This window comes from Melanotaenia boesemani, chromosome 1 (genome assembly GCF_017639745.1).
Source record: "Melanotaenia boesemani isolate fMelBoe1 chromosome 1, fMelBoe1.pri, whole genome shotgun sequence".
NCBI classification, from domain to species: domain Eukaryota; kingdom Metazoa; phylum Chordata; class Actinopteri; order Atheriniformes; family Melanotaeniidae; genus Melanotaenia; species Melanotaenia boesemani.
In genome coordinates this window covers 44319852-44342064 of record NC_055682.1, presented here as the reverse complement: position 1 = coordinate 44342064, position 22213 = coordinate 44319852, and the positions used below count along the sequence as shown (strand labels likewise).

At 40.0% G+C, this 22213-nt stretch overlaps 1 protein-coding gene and 1 long non-coding RNA gene across 3 annotated transcripts in view; both read right to left on the bottom strand.

Annotated features, from left to right (window-relative positions):
* The window catches only part of si:cabz01068815.1 (solute carrier family 51 subunit beta), a 41788-nt gene extending 27064 nt beyond the window's left edge, over positions 1 to 14724 (bottom strand). The window contains exons 1-4 of the mRNA XM_041987842.1: positions 14432 to 14724; positions 11518 to 11559; positions 11056 to 11433; positions 10773 to 10892 (exon numbers count right to left, since the gene is read on the bottom strand). Of these exons, the coding sequence (XP_041843776.1) occupies positions 10773 to 10892; positions 11056 to 11433; positions 11518 to 11557 (538 nt within the window). The 5' untranslated portion in view covers positions 11558 to 11559; positions 14432 to 14724. The remainder of the gene's footprint in view (positions 1 to 10772; positions 10893 to 11055; positions 11434 to 11517; positions 11560 to 14431) is intronic.
* A 3143-nt stretch (positions 14725 to 17867) lies between these two features.
* LOC121641627 lies at positions 17868 to 19081 on the bottom strand. 2 transcript variants are annotated; one of them, XR_006010746.1, is made up of 3 exons: positions 18719 to 19081; positions 18582 to 18641; positions 17868 to 18490 (listed from the first exon to the last, which is right to left on the bottom strand). It is a non-coding gene; the product is annotated as an uncharacterized LOC121641627 (long non-coding RNA). The 2 variants fall into 2 exon arrangements; XR_006010747.1 differs by having other exon boundaries at positions 18895 to 19081.
* Positions 19082 to 22213: the final 3132 nt, after the last annotated feature.

The window sequence follows — 22213 nt, the reverse complement described above, 5'->3', positions numbered from 1 at the left end:
ATTGTTCTAACACGATGGTTGTAATGTGATGGTTCTAACATGATTGTTCTGGCGTGATGATTCTAACATGATTGTTCTAACATGATGGTTGTAATGTGATGGTTCTAACATGATTGTTGTAATGTGATGGTTCTAACATGATGGTTATAATGTGATGGTTCTAACATGATTGTTCTAACACGATGGTTGCAATGTGATGGTTCTAACATGATTGTTCTAACATGATGGTTGTAATGTGATGGTTCTACCATGATTGTTCTAACACGATGGTTGCAATGTGATGGTTCTAACATGATTGTTCTAACATGATGGTTGTAATGTGATGGTTCTAACATGATTGTTGTAATGTGATGGTTCTAACATGATTGTTCTAACACGATTGTTGTAATGTGATGGTTCTAACATGATGGTTGTAATGTGATGGTTCTAACATGATGGTTGTAATCTGATGGTTCTAACATGATTGTTCTAACATGATGGTTGTAATGTGATGGTTTTAACATGATTGTTGTAATGTGATGGTTCTAACATGATGGTTGTAATGTGATGGTTCTAACATGATTGTTCTAACATGATGGTTGCAATGTGATGGTTCTAACATGATTGTTGTAATGTGATGGTTCTAACGTGATTGCTCTAACATGATGGTTGTAATGTGATGGTTCTAACATGATTGTTGTAATGTGATGGTTCTAACATGATGGTTGTAATGTGATGGTTCTAAAATGATTGTTCTAACATGATGGTTGTAATGTGATGGTTCTAACATGATTGTTGTAATGTGATGGTTCTAACATGATGGTTGTAATGTGATGGTTCTAACATGATTGTTCTGGCGTGATGATTCTAACATGATTGTTCTAACATGATGGTTGTAATGTGATGGTTCTAACATGATTGTTGTAATGTGATGGTTCTGACATGATGGTTGTAATGTGATGGTTCTAACATGATTGTTCTAACACGATGGTTGCAATGTGATGGTTCTAACATGATTGTTCTAACATGATGGTTGTAATGTGATGGTTCTAACATGATTGTTGTAATGTGATGGTTCTAACATGATGGTTGTAATGTGATGGTTCTAACATGATTGTTCTAACACGATTGTTGTAATGTGATGGTTCTAACATGATGGTTGTAATGTGATGGTTCTAACATGATTGTTGTAAGGTGATGGTTTTAACATGATGGTTGTAATGTGATGGTTCTAACATGATGGTTGCAATGTGATGGTTCTAACATGATTGTTCTAACATGATGGTTGTAATGTGATGGTTCTAACATGATTGTTGTAATGTGATGGTTCTAACATGATGGTTGTAATGTGATGGTTCTAACACGATTGTTCTAACACGATTGTTGTAATGTGATGGTTCTAACATGATGGTTGTAAGGTGATGGGCTTAACATGATGGTTGTAATGTGATGGTTCTAACATGATGGTTGTAATGTGATGATTCTAACATGATGGTTGTAATGTGATGGTTCTAACATGATGGTTGTAATGTGATGGTTCTAACATGATTGTTGTAATGTGATGGTTCTAACATGATGGTTGTAATGTGATGGTTCTAACATGATTGTTCTAACATGATGGTTGTAATGTGATGGTTCTAACATGATTGTTCTAACATGATGGTTGTAATGTGATGGTTCTAACATGATTGTTGTAATGTGATGGTTCTAACATGATTGTTCTGGTGTGATGATTCTAACATGATAGTTCTAACATGATGGTTGTAATGTGATGGTTCTAACATGATTGTTGTAATGTGATGGTTCTAACATGATGGTTGTAATCTGATGGTTCTAACATGATTGTTCTAACACGATGGTTGTAATGTGATGGTTCTAACATGATTGTTGTAATGTGATGGTTCTAACATGATGGTTGTAATGTGATGGTTCTAACATGATTGTTCTAACATGATGGTTGTAATGTGATGGTTCTAACATGATTGTTCTAACATGATGGTTGTAATGTGATGGTTCTAACATGATTGTTCTAACATGATGGTTGTAATGTGATGGTTCTAACATGATGGATGTAATGTGATGGTTCTAACATGATTGTTCTAACACGATGGTTGTAATGTGATGGTTCTAACATGATTGTTCTGGCGTGATGATTCTAACATGATTGTTCTAACATGATGGTTGTAATGTGATGGTTCTAACATGATTGTTGTAATGTGATGGTTCTAACATGATGGTTGTAATGTGATGGTTCTAACATGATTGTTCTAACACGATGGTTGCAATGTGATGGTTCTAACATGATTGTTCTAACATGATGGTTGTAATGTGATGGTTCTAACATGATTGTTGTAATGTCATGGTTCTAACATGATGGTTGTAATGTGATGGTTCTAACATGATTGTTCTAACACGATTGTTGTAATGTGATGGTTCTAACATGATGGTTGTAAGGTGATGGGCTTAACATGATGGTTGTAATGTGATGGTTCTAACATGATGGTTGTAATGTGATGATTCTAACATGATGGTTGTAATGTGATGGTTCTAACATGATGGTTGTAATGTGATGGTTCTAACATGATTGTTGTAATGTGATGGTTCTAACATGATGGTTGTAATGTGATGGTTCTAACATGATTGTTCTAACATGATGGTTGTAATGTGATGGTTCTAACATGATTGTTCTAACATGATGGTTGTAATGTGATGGTTCTAACATGATTGTTTTAATGTGATGGTTCTAACATGATGGTTGTAATGTGATGGTTCTAACATGATTGTTCTAACATGATGGTTGTAATGTGATGGTTCTAACATGATTGTTCTGACATGATGGTTGTAATGTGATGGTTCTAACATGATTGTTGTAATGTGATGGTTCTAACATGATTGTTCTAACATGATGGTTGTAATGTGATGGTTCTAACATGATTGTTCTGGCGTGATGATTCTAACATGATTGTTCTAACATGAAGGTTATAATGTGATGGTTCTAACATGATTGTTGTAATGTGATGGTTCTAACATGATGGTTGTAATGTGATGGTTCTAACATGATTGTTCTAACATGATGGTTGTAATGTGATGGTTCTAACATGATGGTTGTAATGTGATGGTTCTAACATGATTGTTGTAAGGTGGTGGTTTTAACATGATGGTTGTAATGTGATGGTTCTAACATGATGGTTGTAATGTGATGGTTCTAACATGATTGCTGTATTGTGATGGTTCTAACATGATGGTTGTAATGTGATGGTTCTAACATGATGGTTGTAATCTGATGGTTCTAACATGATTGTTCTAACATGATGGTTGTAATGTGATGGTTCTAACATGATTGTTGTAATGTGATGGTTCTAACATGATGGTTGTAATGTGATGGTTCTAACATGATTGTTCTAATACGATGGTTGTAATGTGATGGTTCTAACATGATTGTTGTAATGTGATTGTTCTAACACGATGGTTGTAATGTGATGGTTCTAACATGATTGTTCTGGCGTGATGATTCTAACATGATTGTTCTAACATGATGGTTGTAATGTGATGGTTCTAACATGATGGTTGTAATGTGATGGTTCTAACATGATTGTTGTAATGTGATGGTTCTAACATGATGGTTGTAATGTGATGGTTCTAACATGATTGTTCTAACATGATGGTTGTAATGTGATGGTTCTAACATGATTGTTCTAACATGATGGTTGTAATGTGATGGTTCTAACATGATTGTTCTAACATGATGGTTGTAATGTGATGGTTCTAACATGATTGTTGTAATGTGATGGTTCTAACATGATTGTTGTAATGTGATGGTTCTAACATGATGGTTGTAATGTGATGGTTCTAACATGATTGTTCTAACACGATGGTTGCAATGTGATGGTTCTAACATGATTGTTCTAACATGATGGTTGAAATGTGATGGTTCTAACATGATTGTTCTAACACGATGTTTGCAATGTGATGGTTCTAACATGATTGTTCTAACATGATGGTTGTAATGTGATGGTTCTAACATGATTGTTGTAATGTGATGGTTCTAACATGATGGTTGTAATGTGATGGTTCTAACATGATTGTTCTAACACGATTGTTGTAATGTGATAGTTCTAACATGATGGTTGTAATGTGATGGTTCTAACATGATGGTTGTAATCTGATGGTTCTAACATGATTGTTCTAACATGATGGTTGTAATGTGATGGTTTTAACATGATTGTTGTAATGTGATGGTTCTAACATGATGGTTGTAATGTGATGGTTCTAACATGATTGTTCTAACATGATGGTTGCAATGTGATGGTTCTAACATGATTGTTGTAATGTGATGGTTCTAACGTGATTGTTCTAACATGATGGTTGTAATGTGATGGTTCTAACATGATTGTTGTAATGTGATGGTTCTAACATGATGGTTGTAATGTGATGGTTCTAACATGATTGTTCTAACACGATGGTTGTAATGTGATGGTTCTAACATGATTGTTGTAATGTGATGGTTCTAACATGATGGTTGTAATGTGATGGTTCTAACATGATTGTTGTAATGTGATGGTTCTAACATGATCGTTGTAATGTGATGGTTCTAACATGATTGTTCTAACATGATGGTTGTAATGTGATGGTTCTAACATGATTGTTGTAATGTGATGGTTCTAACATGATGGTTGTAATGTGATGGTTCTAACATGATTGTTCTAACATGATGGTTGTAATGTGATGGTTCTAACATGATTGTTGTAATGTGATGGTTCTAATATGATTGTTCTAACACGATGGTTGTAATGTGATGGTTCTAACATGATTGTTCTGGCGTGATGATTCTAACATGATTGTTCTAACATGATGGTTGTAATGTGATGGTTCTAACATGATTGTTGTAATGTGATGGTTCTAACATGATGGTTATAATATGATGGTTCTAACATGATTGTTCTAACACGATGGTTGCAATGTGATGGTTCTAACATGATTGTTCTAACATGATGGTTGTAATGTGATGGTTCTAACATGATTGTTCTAACACGATGGTTGCAATGTGATGGTTCTAACATGATTGTTCTAACATGATGGTTGTAATGTGATGGTTCTAACATGATTGTTGTAATGTGATGGTTCTAACATGATTGTTCTAACACGATTGTTGTAATGTGATGGTTCTAACATGATGGTTGTAATGTGATGGTTCTAACATGATGGTTGTAATCTGATGGTTCTAACATGATTGTTCTAACATGATGGTTGTAATGTGATGGTTTTAACATGATTGTTGTAATGTGATGGTTCTAACATGATGGTTGTAATGTGATGGTTCTAACATGATTGTTCTAACATGATGGTTGCAATGTGATGGTTCTAACATGATTGTTGTAATGTGATGGTTCTAACGTGATTGTTCTAACATGATGGTTGTAATGTGATGGTTCTAACATGATTGTTGTAATGTGATGGTTCTAACATGATGGTTGTAATGTGATGGTTCTAAAATGATTGTTCTAACATGATGGTTGTAATGTGATGGTTCTAACATGATTGTTGTAATGTGATGGTTCTAACATGATGGTTGTAATGTGATGGTTCTAACATGATTGTTCTGGCGTGATGATTCTAACATGATTGTTCTAACATGATGGTTGTAATGTGATGGTTCTAACATGATTGTTGTAATGTGATGGTTCTGACATGATGGTTGTAATGTGATGGTTCTAACATGATTGTTCTAACACGGTGGTTGCAATGTGATGGTTCTAACATGATTGTTCTAACATGATGGTTGTAATGTGATGGTTCTAACATGATTGTTGTAATGTGATGGTTCTAACATGATGGTTGTAATGTGATGGTTCTAACATGATTGTTCTAACACGATTGTTGTAATGTGATGGTTCTAACATGATGGTTGTAATGTGATGGTTCTAACATGATCATTGTAAGGTGATGGTTTTAACATGATGGTTGTAATGTGATGGTTCTAACATGATGGTTGTAATGTGATGGTTCTAACATGATGGTTGTAATCTGATGGTTCTAACATGATTGTTCTAACATGATGGTTGTAATGTGATGGTTTTAACATGATTGTTGTAATGTGATGGTTCTAACATGATGGTTGTAATGTGATGGTTCTAACATGATTGTTCTAACATGATGGTTGCAATGTGATGGTTCTAACATGATTGTTGTAATGTGATGGTTCTAACATGATTGTTCTAACATGATGGTTGTAATGTGATGGTTCTAACATGATTGTTCTGGCGTGATGATTCTAACATGATTGTTCTAACATGATGGTTGTAATGTGATGGTTCTAACATGATTGTTGTAATGTGATGGTTCTAACATGATGGTTGTAATGTGATGGTTCTAACATGATTGTTCTAACACGATGGTTGTAATGTGATGGTTCTAACATGATTGTTCTAACATGATGGTTGTAATGTGATGGTTCTAACATGATTGTTGCAATGTGATGGTTCTAACATGATGGTTGTAATATGATGGTTCTAACATGATTGTTCTAACATGATTGTTGTAATGTGATGGTTCTAACATGATGGTTGTAATGTGATGGTTCTAACATGATTGTTGTAAGGTGATGGTTTCAACATGATGGTTGTAATGTGATGGTTCTAACATGATGGTTGTAATGTGATGGTTCTAACATGATGGTTGTAATCTGATGGTTCTAACATGATTGTTCTAACACGATGGTTGTAATGTGATGGTTCTAACATGATTGCTGTAATGTGATGGTTCTAACATGATGGTTGTAATGTGATGGTTCTAACATGATGGTTGTAATGTGATGGTTCTAACATGATGGTTGTAATGTGATGGTTCTAACATGATTGTTCTAACATGATGGTTGTAATGTGATGGTTCTAACATGATTGTTGTAATGTGATGGTTCTAACATGATGGTTGTAATGTGATGGTTCTAACATGATTGTTCTAACACGATGGTTGTAATGTGATGGTTCTAACATGATTGTTGTAATGTGATGGTTCTAACATGATGGTTGTAATGTGATGGTTCTAACATGATTATTCTAACATGATGGTTGTAATGTGATAGTTCTAACATGATTGTTGTAATGTGATGGTTCAAACATGATGGTTGTAATGTGATGGTTCTAACATGATGCTTGTAATCTGATGGTTCTAACATGATTGTTCTAACACGATGGTTGTAATGTGATGGTTCTAACATGATTGCTGAAATGTGATGGTTCTAACATGATGGTTGTAATGTGATGGTTCTAACATGATGGTTGTAATGTGATGGTTCTAACATGATTGTTCTGGCGGGATGATTCTAACGTGATGGTTCTAACATGATAGTTCTAACATGATGGTTGTAATGTGATGGTTCTAACATGATTGTTGTAATGTGATGGTTCTAACATGATTGTTGTAATGTGATGGTTCTAACATGATTGTTGTAATGTGATGGTTCTAACATGATGGTTGTAATGTGATGGTTCTAACATGATGGTTGTAATGTGATGGTTCTAACATGATGGTTGTAATGTGATGGTTCTAACATGATTGCTGTAATGTGATGGTTCTAACATGGTGGTTCTAACATGATTGTTCTAACATGATTGTTCTCGCGTCATGATTCTGACATGATGTTTCTAACATGATGGTTGTAACGTGATGGTTCTAATGTGATGGTTCTAACATGAAAGTTTTAACATGATAGTTCTAACATGAAAGTTCTAACATGATGGTTCTAACATGATGATTCTGGCGTGATGATTCTAACATGATGGTTCTAACATGATGGTTGTAATGTTATGGTTCTAACATGAGGGTTGTAATGTGATGGTTCTAACATGGTGGTTCTAACATGATGGTTCTAACATGATTGTTCTCGCGTGATGATTCTAACATGATGTTCCTAACATGATGCTTATAACGTGATACAATGTCTACATTATTCAAGTTTTACTATTTGAACCGAATTTGTGAAATAAATCAACTTTTTGTGATATTCTAATTTTATGACAAGCACCTGTACTAGGAACCTATCAGTCTGTCCTTACATGGAGTTTAAAATTCACTGACTTTTAACAAATGGCAACCATATATAGTTGGAATATAAGGAATTTTAATTATAAACCTATGAAATGTCGAGGATCAGAAACTTCACATCAGATATCCCAAGTGTCAGTGAATGCAGCATGTAATGCACTTCTATATGTTGTGTACATCAACACTCAAAATATTGAATGTTTTTCCAAATTTAACATTTGATGAACCCTTAAGTTCTAATCACCTGTTAATTATTTACTACAATCCAGGCCTTAAAAAAATAATCTGTGTCCCCCTTTTCCTGATCAGTGCCCCTGCCTGGCCCCCTCATTAAAACTTTTCTAGAACCGACCCTGCATATAAATCCTTCCTATCACCTGCCAACCACCTGGTTAAAGAAGCTGCTCTGATCTGCATTCAAAACCTGTTCATGATTTTCCTTCACCACATCTATGGCTCCTAAAAGGAGAACATGCCGATCCAACATCTGCACACCACCAGTGATTTAGAGAAGACACCCCTTGTTTAATCTTGAAACTCTGAACCTGATTCATTTGCTGTATCAGGACCAGCAGGTTTTACAGCCGTATCACCAGCAAACCTCAGCAATAATGACAATAATAGAAAATACATGCAAACAAAAGGCTTTCTGATTAAACGGGCTACCGTTTTACAGAACATCCTGCTAGTTTCTTCTTCAGCACGAGGTGAACGATAAACAAGAGAGATGACGCTGGGACAAGAAAGCAGTTCAGCTGATCACCAACAGTCACATCAAGCTTCAAGGAGCAACAGGAGAGTAGGAGGAGGAGGAGAGGAGGGAGTCACGCAGCACAGACCGACTGGAGCAGCGTTTGTGCAGAAGTTTATATATATATATATATATAAAACAGCAAAAGTGCTGGGTCCTTTTACCATGAAAATTGTGGGTGTCGAAACACCCACATCCCCCAAGGTGACGCCCATGCCCATATCCATATCCATACCACGCACCCGAGCAGTGTGTCTGAGATGGTGGTCAGCAGCACTGAAGCACCACTCCTGGACTTCAGGCTTAACAGAGCAGCCCCTCTGTATGGTGAATGTGTAGAGCGAGTTGAGTCCTTCAAATTCCTCGTATCTCTGCGGACCTCTCTTGCTCGGTTAACACCACAGTGCTGGTCAAGAAGGCCCAGCAGTAGCAGAGAGCTCAGGAAGGAGAAATTACACACACATCTGCTGGTGACCTTCTACTGGTCCACCATTGACAGCCTGCTGACCTCTGCTGTGACTCGCCAGCTGCACAAAGGCCGACAGGAAGAGACTGCAGAGCAGAGCCGGCCCTGCTGCAGAGGGTAACAAATACTGCACAAAAGATCATTGTCTGCCCTCTGCCCTCCCTGACTATCATCTATGCCTCCCGCTGTCTCAGCAGAGCCAGAATCTTAAAGAACACCACCCGCCCTGGCTTCCATCTCTTCAACCTGTTGCCTTCTGGCAGGCGCTTTCGTCCATGAAGGCCAGAACAGACAGACTCAGGGACAGTTTCTTCCTCAAGGCTGTCACCACATTGAACGCAAACTTGCACTAAATCAAACTGCACTGCCATTTGCACATAAATTATTTGCACTGACCACTGCACCACCTTACATTAGCTCAGTCGTTTTATTGTGTATTTATATTTACTTTTCTCTATATTTTATATTGCCGAGCCTTTCTTTATTATAGTAATAGTGTGTGCACATTTATGGAGCTGCTTTTTAAATCCCATTGTACTGCGTATAATGACAATAAAGGCTAATCTAATCTACTCCAATCACAAGGGACTGTTCTCTCACCATTTCTCTTCACACTGTACACCTCAGACTTCCAGTACAACTCTGAGTCCTGTCATCCTTCAGAAATACTCTGATTACTCTGCAGCTGTAGGGAGTATTGATGATGGACGAGAAGTACAGAGAACTGGTCAGTGTGAGATGGAGCAGAAACAATCACCTCATCTAGAACATAAAAAAAACTTCAGGAGGACCAGGAGTAAACACAGCACTGTTTACTTCCTGAGAGAAGAGGTGGACGTGGTGACGGAAAACAAGAACCTTGGAGTTCAGCTCGACAAAACTGGACTAGAAATGCATCCAGCTACTTTGTCTTTGTATCTGCTTGTGTGTTTGTTTACAACAGGGGTGCCCAAGTTCGGTCCTCGAGATCTACCATCCTGCAACTTTTAGATGCAACCCTTCTCCAACACGCTTGAATCAGAGGTCATCTGCATGTCATTCAGCTCTGCAGAGGCCTGGTAACGAGCCAGTCATTTGATTCAGGTGTGTTGGAGAAGGGTTGCATCTAAAAGTTGCAGGATGGTAGATCTCGAGGACTGGATTTGGGCACCCCTGGTTTACAACATTGTGTTTTAAAAGTAAATTAAAATGGCTGACACAGGTACAGTTGGCTCACAGACACATGCTCATGCATGGAAGAAACCAAGGAAAACCATCTCTAGAAAATAGCAATATTGTTCTCCAAGAACTGGTTTGGACAGAAGGTGTTTGACTAATAGATGGTCTGGATTAGCCCACACTTCTCCATTTGGTCCACCACAATGAGGTGAGGAAGATGAAGTTCACCTACTCTAGTTATTGGAGGTGTGGTGAAAAAACAGCTTCAGGTTTTGTGAGGGTCAAGACTTTCAGATCCACCTAACTAATCATCCCTGCAGCTCAAATAAATCTGAGGAACCTAAGATATGATCTGTAATCTCATGATCAACTTACGGTCCTCTGTGCGGTAGTACCAGCGGAGATACTCCCTCTGTTCCTCCGTCATGCCTTGCTCTCTGGCTGACTCGTCTTCATACTCAAACTGGCCCGAGTCTTCTGATGCTCTCCTCATTCCTGAGGAGGAACACAACATCCCAGCTTCATACCAGCAGACCCATCATTAGTCTGATGCTGAAAATTCTTATCAAGATGCTTCTAATTTACATAAATAATTTACATAAAATGTTTAACAAAACAAGTAAAATACTGAAGGATGAAGCCTACAGAACAGACTTACTGAGTCTGTCCTGGCAGATGTCCCCCTCATCCAGAGACCTCCACTTTGAATGCTTGCTGTGCTGGCTGAGAGTCACATGCTTGCCGTTGCTGGACAGGAACATGGAGGTGTTTCTGCTGATAAGTCTGCTGCTGTTGCAGTCCCATTTTAGTCCTGCAGCATCCACATCTGGCCTGTTGCAGGGCCGAGTCTGGACCAGCTCATTTCCTTCAGAGGTTAAACATCTGGAGGACGAGACACACATCAGCATGCCCTGGTTGGTCCAGACCCACTGCTGAGATTCTGAGTCCAGGTTGCACTTCTTCAAGAGGACTTTGTCCTCTGAGTCCTCCAGACACAGGCTGAGCTGAGTGTTGTGGATCATAAATGTCCTCCCCCCTGCAGAAGTGGGACAGCATTACATCAATGGATACTGGCAAACAAAAGAAGCTACAAATGAGTTTGAATGAAGGATAAATTTACCTGAAAGGAGGAGGAAGAAGCAGATCCAGGTTTTAAGCATATCTGAAAGGACAGAAGACATGAATTCAAGACTAGACTCTAACTGACCATCTGGACAAACTTTTTAACAGTCCAAAGTCTTGCTCCACTTCCAAATCCCTAGATCTAGAGGACTGAGCTCCTAGGAAGTTCTGCTTTTCTCCATGTGCATGAGGAGGAAAGAGGATGAAGGTTTCTAACAGCTGTGTAGTAATCCACTCTTACCCCATCAGTCTTAGAGGTCTGCAATGTACCCACCTGGTAATGAGACTTAGTACACATCAAGCAAAATCTCCCTTTATACTGATGACGCGTTGATGTTCATTTCACAACCTCAGAAAACTGCTCCTTCCCAGGTTATAATATAAATTGGTGGAAAGTGAACTGTTGCCAATTCACTGCAGTAACTTGGAAGTGCTTCATTAAATTCCAATTAAATTAAATAAACCCATCAAATAGCTTTATTAAATGTTAGGTCATTAGCAGGGAAAACATTTTTAATTAATATTTTATCACTGAACACAATCTTAATTTTATGTTTTTAACTGAAACCTGGTTAAACCAAGATAACAGAGCAGCTGCTCTTATCGAATCAACCCTCCCAACTTTAGTTTTATCAGTGAGGTCAGACTGAACAGGAGAGGAGGAGTAGGAGCAGTTTTATTTAATGAATAATTTCAGTGGAAGCAGTTATATCTTGGAAGTTTTACTTCTTTTGAATACGTGGCTCTTCAGTTGAAAGCTTATTATAAAATAATGTATTTAAATATCTACACAAGATATATCTAAACAATCTCTAAATATCTAAACAAATTAAACAAAATTAAATCGGTAAATTTGTATCTAGATCATTGGTTTGAGCCCTTTTTCACATATTGCAATTTGTTAAATAAATTGTGGACATGAAGATTTACTCACACATTGAATACTGAATGCATGGCCAAACGACAATACAGAATACACAACACATTTTACTTGTGGCCATGAATCAAGTGTTTACATATCCATAAAGATTATTCCTGTACATTGACTGCAATGGCGTTCTGTGGTCTTCTTTTAATTTGCATTCAACTGTTATGGTAGAAGTTTTTACATACCATACAGTCAATCATTTCCCCAAACTTTACCTTTTTACAGGTACTACAAAGTTTTAATGGTTGGAGTGCAGGATCTTGGCTGCGGGTTAAAAGTTCTGGTAAAATGCCAGATAAGAAACGCAGGCAAAACCTCGTGTAAGAGCTGTTCATCTTTTGGGATTCGATTTAAAATCAGTTCCTTAGATGTCCAAACCACAAAATCAGAATACTGGACATTGCAGACAAAGATGTGGAGCTGAACCTGGTGGTAATACTGGTGTGTTTTCTTCAGCTGGAATCTTTGGTCAAGACAGAAATCTTCTTTAAAAGGGGCATCGGAAAGGCCTTCCCAGGCACTCTTACTGTGCCTGGGAAGGAGTTATAGTGCATGGTTTTCATTAGGTTGTTCTATCTAAATGAACTTCTTTAGATGCACGGTGAAAAGCAGAGCTGGTGATTTTACCTGCTCTGTGAATATGCCAGGATTGTGAAGCTGCTTGTTGTGTTGTAAGGGCTACCAGTCTCTCACACTGCTCAGGGTGGAGGTTTCTTTTCATGTCAAAGGCTTCATTACATCGTTCTCTCATGTTGTCACGGCCTGTCCTGCCAATCCTCCGTCGGCACTCCCCTGATCCTCCACACCTGTTCCTGATCCCATCTCTCCAATCAAGCCAACCTGTCACACCTGTCTCCCATTGACTCATCAGTCCTCATATACACCAGCACCACAGTCACTCCCTGTCGGACCTTATCCTACGCTCATGAAGGACTCACTCCCTCTCTATTCCTGGCTTCCCTTACCCCCCGCCGCCTCCTCCGTTTTCACAGTGAGACAAGTCCTCCGAGTTCCTGTTGTGTAATCATGTAAAAGATCATTAACCTGCCTTTGTCTCTGAGGGGTCCTTGCGTTACACATGTCCTGTGGAACCTGCTGCCGAAAGGAGGGTTCATACATGGCTGGAATGCTCCTCCAGCTCACATGTCATTGCAGTGTTGTTTGTAGCAGCATCTCAGTTTTAGTCTCAGTTTTAGTCTTCAAGACAAAAATGCTTTATTATTTTTAGTCACATTTTAGTCGTTTCTAAGTTTCATAGTTGTAGTTTAGTTTTAGTCAAATAAAAAAAAATATTAGTCTTTTAACAAATGAATTTAGGTCAATGATGTATTTTAAAGTGAAATCAGTGTTATAGGTTATAATCAGGTTATAACAAGCAATTCTTAAAACAAGTTAAAGTTAATGCTTTTACATAACAACCAGATCCTTTACCAGGCTGGTAACAGCACCTGTTAGCTATGTTAGCTACCACCATCTTTTAGCTAACACAGCTGCCACCACCTGTTAGCTATATAGTGGCTCAGTGGGTAGAGTGGTTGCCTTGTAGCCTGAGGGTTGCTGGTTCAGTCCTTGGCCTGTTGAACTCATTTCGAGGTGTCCCAAAATTGCCCTGATGGATCATGGTTAGCACCTTGCATGGCAGCTTCCGCCATCAGTGTGTGAATGTGATGTATGATGTAAAGTGCTTTGGGTATCATACCAGGTACAGTAAAGTGCTATATAAATACAGACCATTTACCATCCCTTCACCTGCAGCAGATTGTGTGATTTCCAGAGGAAACAAACCCGTAAAGGCAGTATTATTCCACAGTCATGATATTGTACACAGCAGTAATTTAATCAGGATACTGCCAGTCACCATGCCCACCATCCTGAGTTTGACTCCCTTCCCAATTATCACGTGCAGCTGGTTAACAAACTGTGAGTAAAACAACACACCTGAGACAATGATCCAGTTTAAATGTCTTTTCTGGTTCCTACTTACCTCTGCTGTGGTGGAGATGAGGAATGAGCCTCAGCAGAAGAAGATCTTTCTAAAGTTCATAGGGAGGAGTCTGCTCTCAATTGCCTGACTCCCTTCTCTTCATCTGAACAGTTTATCTGTAAAACTCAAACATTCATAATCACTGTGTGATATTTGTGCTCAGTAAACACCACATATGTATTTTAGTTTTTGTCTTCAGTTGCTTTTGTTTTTAGGTCAGTGTTCTGAACTAAGCTGTGCAAAGAGGTCTAACGTGGATTTCTCTGTTCTGTGATCATATACCAACACACGTCACATGAAACATAAACTCATCCTCGTTAAATTTACGGCTGGGCCTCTAAACAAAGTCCAGGTCTTTGACCTTTTTGTGTAGTTACTGTTTAGACAGTCCTGCAATCCCCTCGTCTTCTCTGTGACTCATTGGTCAAACACCTGCAAGCACAGCAACACAGCTAGAATATTTAGCTGTTAAAGCTTTGCTGGTATGTTTTATGACAGCTGTGAAGAATTATATCACCTCTGGCCAGTGAAGGACAGAGGAAGACCATCATCATTTATTTGATATGCCACTAGAGATGAGAATCAGTGGCTTTTGCCATGAGAAGCCAAGCACAGAAAAGTTTTCTTTCTGCCAGTGAACTCCGCATTGTAGCACCCTCTCCTGGCTTCTCTGAGTTACTGCATAGCTCCCGGAGACCCCTGACCCATTCGGCAGTCCAACACAGAGGCCATAGTAAAGATTAAACTGGGGACAAGGACTATGTGGAAAACTCAGATTTTTTTAAATGTGTTTGTTTCAACAAGCCATAGATGTGTGTGTTACAAAATTCCTGTTAGCAAAGAACAGTTGGTTATCAGGACGGAAACGGGTACCGGCAGGACCAGGACAGAAATGGGGACCGGCACAGAAACAGGGACCAGGACAGAAACGGGGACCGGTACAGAAACGGGGACCAGGAAAGAAACGGGGACTGGCACAGAAACGGGGACCGGCACATAAATGGGGACCAGGAAAGAAACGGGGACCGGCACAGAAAAGGGGACCGGCACAGAAACGGGGACCAGGACAGAAACGGGGACCGGTACAGAAACGGGGACCAGGAAAGAAACGGGGACTGGCACAGAAACGGGGACCGGCACATAAATGGGGACCAGGAAAGAAACGGGGACCGGCACAGAAAAGGGGACTGGCACAGAAACGGGGACCGGTGATGTGGAATGTTGCTCCAGGCTTTGGTTCGATCTTTGTCCACAACAGTTCCTAAAGAGTGGAGGCAGCAAAAGTGATTGTTTCTGATCTGGTTAAAGGATCAGAGGCCGTTTCAGAAAGCGGGTTTAGTCAAAACTCTGAGTTAGTTGACTCAGAGTTCAGAGACACTCTGGGTTTTCGGTTTCGGTTTCACAAAGCAAGTTCAGTCTAATTCTGTATCAGTTTCTGCAGCAACAGACTCTGTGAAGCTAACTGGTGGGTTTTCTTCTACTAACCCCGAGTTCCTCCTCTTTAGCTGCAGACTGAAGGAAGTGTCAGAGAAGCTGTGTCCTTTTTACTCAGCAGATATCTATGTCGGGAAAGGATGATCAGACCCCGCTTGGATGTTTTATCATTCCCTCATGATTATTTGTTTGAGTGTTAGCGTTTTTCTAAACAATCGATCATGTATCTGAGCAGTATGCTCAGCCCTCATATTGTTCATATGACACATGGTGGACATGTTGGAGCAGGTTCTTTCTGTTGCACTTCGGTTTTTTGCCAATGGGAGATTTCTTTATAACGTTGGTAACGCTGAGCATATTTCAAAGGCAACAGTCTGTCGGACAGTAAGAACTGTCACTGTTACACTGAACACACATACACCTTTGCTCTACATTTTTGTGGTTTTTCTCAAGACACTGACCCACAAGATGCAAAGAAGAATTCCACAGAATTGCAGGTATTTGTCCAAACAATAATGAACTTATTGTAAGTGTGGAACACATCAGATAATCTGATATATTTTAGGGTTTCCGGGTGTGATTGGCTGCATAGATGGACTCAGGTTCCTATCACAGCTCCTTCAGTAGATGAAGGAGATTATGTGAATAGGAAGTCTTTCCACAGCATTAATGTGCAGGTAAATCGTAGCTTTAGAATCCCAGATACTTCACATTACAGCTACTTCAGCTAATTACTGTTCTGTCCTTTGAAGATGAGATGCAGCCACATCGTCAGTAACATGGAAGCAAAGTGGTCTGGGTCTGTGACGACCCTCCAGTCTTTCCTGAGTGTACACTGAGCGCTAGATCTGCCCGTGGTGAGTTATTTACATTAAAATCAATATTTTGTTTGACCTATCACAACTAACAAAATGTAATATTGTATCCTGTATTATAGGAGAGTTTGATGGTTTGCTGACCCATGACCCTGATCCTGAGCTCGGCCCGTAGCATCATTACAACTTGGCTCACTGCAGGACTCCAGCCAGGGTAGAGATGACTACTGGGATGCTGAATGAATGAATGAATTTATTGTCACTGCACAATGATTACATTATTAATCATTGGCAGTGAAATTCTTAGATCCCAGGCTCTCCTAACAAAGCTAAAAAGAATATAAACCACATAAAAATAGTCAAACACAAAAAGCACGAATATTACAAATAACTTATACAGTAAAATTAATAATATGCAACAAGAAAATGCTGTTATTTAAATGTGACGCTTATGTCCTGTGGTATGAATCTGTCCTTGAGCTGGTGGGACGGGCTTGAATGCTGTAACTCGACTGGACAAACCACTGCTGAATGGTCCGCCTCACTGGTCCGTGTGACTTCAGTTTCTGTCTATAGGAAGGTAGAAGCAGAACTGAGGAGTGACCAGATTTCCCAAAAGGAGATCGAGGGAGGGCCTTATATGTGTTTGTGTAAGGGGTGTAAAGATCTATTGTGTTCTTGCCAGCGTAGAACAGCTGATGTGTTGGTGGTATCTCGGCAGGACTTTCCTCAGGTTGGTGCTGTTAAAATCCCCGCTACAATAAACGCAGCCTCTGGCCATGAAGTCTCGGCCCTGTCGATAACTTCAAACAGGTCTTCATGGCCTCGTTGGTTTCAGCATGTGGTGGAACATACACTGTTGTCATGACAACCGATGTGAACTCACACGGAAGATAATAAGGCCGGCATCTGATCATGAGGTGCTCCAGGTCCGGAGTACAGCCCGTAGAAATAATTCCCACATCCTAACACCACTTGTTCACCATGAAACTGACACCACCTCCCTTGCTCTTTTCTGAATGTAGAGTCCAGTCCAGCCAATAAACGGAGAGTCCCTCGGGAACAAAGGCCTAGTCCGGGATCGAGGGGTCGAGCCAAGTTTCCTTTAAAGGTGTTAATCTCCCTTTGAAATGCCATCCTGCTCCGAAGTTCATCCAGCTTGTTGGCCAATGACTGAACGCCTGCCAGAAGAATACTCGGTAGAGGAGGCCGATTCCCTCGTTTCGTCACCCGGACCAGGACTCCAGTATGTGACCCTCTCTGCCGCTTAGGTACAACAGGTAAGCGCCACCATGGAGATTCCCAGCCGTAAGCTGGTGGCAGTGGGGATTAAAAAAAAAAAAAGTTTTTTCCACCACCGATCTGATGCATAGTAATTATCTCTAGCATAAGAAAAAAAGGATAAGACTAAATAAGGGGAAAAAATAACATTAAGGGAGAGAGCTTGAGATGCAGCAGCCATCCTCAGCGCCATCTTCATAATAAATTAAGGCCGCTTCCAGTGCCTTCGTAGGCTCAGAGCCACTCCAGATACGGCATGTGACATTCTCTATAACATCGCCACAATGAGAGGAGAGCAACGTCCGACTCAGCCACCTAACTCGCGTTCCAGCAGTTCTACATTTGTTTCTTTCATCTGCAACCTCATGTGCCCCATTTCTACATGTGATGTTTCTGTTTGTTGGTGGAGGTACAGCTTGTCAGCTGTTCCAGGTCTTGGTTCATTGTAAGCCGCAGGCCGGACAGCAGCTTAGTGGAATAAGTTGGGCTGTGGATGGACCCTCTTCCTCGGGTCACTTCTAACATTGATCTGTTAAAGGAAAAATGGTGAAGTTGTATTATCGTAACACGCAATGATTAACTGTTAGATTAGATTAGATGTTATTTTCAAGTTGTACAACCTCTACAGGGCTCTATGAACCCTCCCTCTCGGTGGCAGCTGACAAGGTGTCTTCATCCTCCTGTAATGCAAATTAAATAAACATGTGTTCTTCTCTGACCCATTACTAAAAATCTGTGGAGTATGAAGAGTACGTACAACTGCATGGAGGTGTGTTATGGCAGAGGGCTCCACCCGACAGATTACACCATTTGCAACTTGTAGATAATGAAGATTAAACCAGTTACAAATAAAACCCCAGCTAGGAAAGTACCCAGCATAATTAGAATCTAGTTTTAACACATCACAATTCATTAAATATACAACTCTGTTACCTTAAAACTGGACCATGTTGCTGGTTTCTCATTAATATCAGCCTGGTAGTTGGCAGTCTGTACAAATAAAACAAATGAGCTGTGACATGCAGCTTGCTTCACACAGGTTGGTCATCGGTCTCATGTTAGCGAACATATAATAAAAACCCTGTAGCTGTACAGAGTCTCATCTTATTCAACCAAACGGCACAAAACTGCATGTGAAGTGCTTCAGAATAGTTAACAATCCTAGACACTTGATTTGCATGGATAAAAAACCAGAAATACTCGTTTAACTACGACCAGAAAAATGTACCGTACCTTCTCTCAGACAGTAAAGAGCGGACTGAGAGCAGCGCTGACATCATCAAACATCGACGTCTTAAAGGGACAGTACACTCACACAAATGATTCATGGCAGAGTTAATCTTTATTCATTTGTATCTATTTGATTTTGTTAAAAAAAACTAATATTTTTTAAATGTGTGCATTAAATTAATTATAATTTACTAAATTTAATCAATTCTAAAATTGATTAAATGTAATTGGTTAATACATACTATCTTGGTTTAAATAATCAAAGTTGTAAAACAAACAAGATTCTCTTATTTAAAATTTATGCGATTGGTTTCCGTAGAGGTTATAAGAATTGAAATGGGGAAACTGGAAGTGATGTCCTGCACTTCTGCTGGACACCAGCACTCAGGCAGTCGTCCATGAGATGGTAAGCAATCGGAGACATCCTATGTTCTCCCAAATGTGTCCCAATTGTGCAGTTTATATCACATCAATATCAATTAATTTATGATGAAATCTCCATAGTGATTATTTTAAGCAGCTTTGTCTTGGTCACGTTGCTGTACCAGACACGTTAGCATCATAGCTAACAGGCTATTTCATGGCATCTTGGCTATACAGCTTGATACTGGACTAAACAACACAAATACAGGCCTTTGCAGTTAGTAAATGTGCTTCACAATCTCAGTCATGAATAAAAATCACTTTATGCAGTGTTTTCCAAACTAGTTTGGTTTACGTGTAAACCTCTTTTCTGCCTTTGTTTTTTTTTTTTTTTTTGTGACACGCTCTTCCCTGCTCGTTAAACGTCGCTGGTCATCCTGAATTTAACAGTGTGTGACAGTATGAGGTGAGGAAGTGCAGTATTAATCAATCAGCGGAAGGGGCGACCTATTTAAGCAGGTGAGGAGCCAGTCTTGGACAGGGTTCGTCTGGTTGGCAGATCGCCTGACTTCCGGCTGATGTGGAGATTGTTGCTGCGCGTAGAATTGGCTATCACCTTGAGACTGCTGTGGTAGGTTAACCTCACTTCTCCTGCTGTATCGGGTTTTTTTTACTATCAGAGTAAGTAAGTAAGAAAACCCGTGTGTTGTGCCGCCTCTCGTGCTGGAACGGCTTCTCTGTGTGACGAGCGCTGGTCATCCGGGTAGGTCAATCCACGGTTGGTGGGCGCTTTTCCCAGCTGCATCGGATTTTCATGGCTATCTGTTTTTGTTTTAGGGGGATTTATCTGACGGCATTTTTACGATACAGCCACCTTCTAGACAACAGGCAGCGGTCCGCGGTGGCGTGTGGATCAAGAGCTTCACAGCCATTCCCCACGCTGACAGACCACTGCTCGGCGGATTGATGCTGCTTTGCTTATTTTAATTTTTGGATTCCTTTTTAAGTTATTGGGGACACATTTTATTTTCTGCTGCTCCACTGGAAGCCCGGGACGAGGCCCGCGACGAAGGCTGATACTGGCGGGTGGCTTCCAGTGTGGATATTTTATATTGTAACAGTTTTATGTTTGTTTATTTATTGTCTTTTATTTTGGTGTGCCCAAACTCCACGGTTCTTGTACTAATTGTATTTTATTCTTTCTTTTAGTGGCCGGAAAGCGTAGGAGTTGGTGGTGCCTTAACGGCGTGGGTCCCTCTTCCTGGTTTGATCCTCCCCTCGTTTGCATGCTGAGCACGTCTGCCTGTGCTGTGTGGCCGAAGTGCGGTGTGAAGAGTGTTTATCTTGCATGTGTGTCTGGGGTGGTTTTAGTTTGGCTCCCTTCACTTCGTTTGGCCCACCTTCCTCCCGGTAAGCTTCCGCCATCTTTTAATGTTGGACCGTGAGTTTCTTTTTTTTTTTTTAGTCCTGCTTTGTTTAGTTTATTTGAACAATAAAGATTGTTTAATTATTTGGACGCTGGTCTCACGCCTCCTTAGTAAAACGAACCTGTGTGCTTTGTTGGAGTTCCTGTTATCATTCCCCGCGGTGAAAGTCCTGGGGTGGCGTTGTCTGCAACTAATTATACGATTTACTGGCTTTCAGCCTGTGTAGCATCCCGAGCTAATGTGTATTCCCCCGAGCTTGCCACAAGTGCATTTAGTTTCTCCGTTTCTTGTGGCGGTATGACATCATTCTTCCGGCTTACTGCTGCCCGTCTGTTTCATGTGCAAGCATGGATTCATTACGGTCTATTGAACTGCATCAATGATCTAGACATGTTCTCTAAAGGTTGTTGTTAGTAGGAAAAATGTGGAAGTCAACAATGCAATGATTTTCATATAGTAAACTAAGCTATTATCTAAGCCGATATCTAGACTGTCCTTGGACATTCACAAGCTGGAAGAAACATTTGAGACACACATATCGAACACCCAGGAAGCTAGAAACAGCAGGTTCTCAGTCCACTACGTTCTCATGTCAGACTTGTGGGTGTGAAGAACTTTCAACAGAGAAGGAATACTTTAGTCATATTAATCAACACCTTAGGTGTTACAGTTTTAAGAATGACTCCATGGCCGATTCTTGAGTAGCCCAATTAATATTGATATATTATTATATATTATAATATTATTATAATATTTATTATACTATTTTCAGGCCATACGTCAACGAGAGCTAACCTTGTGTCAACATCTCCTGGTTCCAACCAGGTATGCAAACCACTTAGAACCCTTTAACAAGATGCTGAAGCATTGTTAGCCTCGTTAGCGTTAGCTTTCTTGTTCCCGTTTGGTCTGTGTCAGCTGACATCACACTTGAGATAGCCGCAGTGTATTGTGGGTAAATCGCCATGTTGGTTGCATCCTCGTTGTAAACGACTGTTCATCATCTTTGCTGCGTTATAATCTTTGATAAAACGGGAGTCTCGTGTTGTGTGAAAGACGGCCACACTGAGTCACATGATAAAAACGTAGAAAAGTAGCCACAACGTTAGATTTCTTCGGTTTCCCACTTTTAAAAGATGCCGTGGACAGCAGGTTGAAGATGTAACTGAGGCGTTGGACGGCCGGTCGCAGCGGTGAGGGAAGGACATGACCTTCACCACCATCTCCCTTCA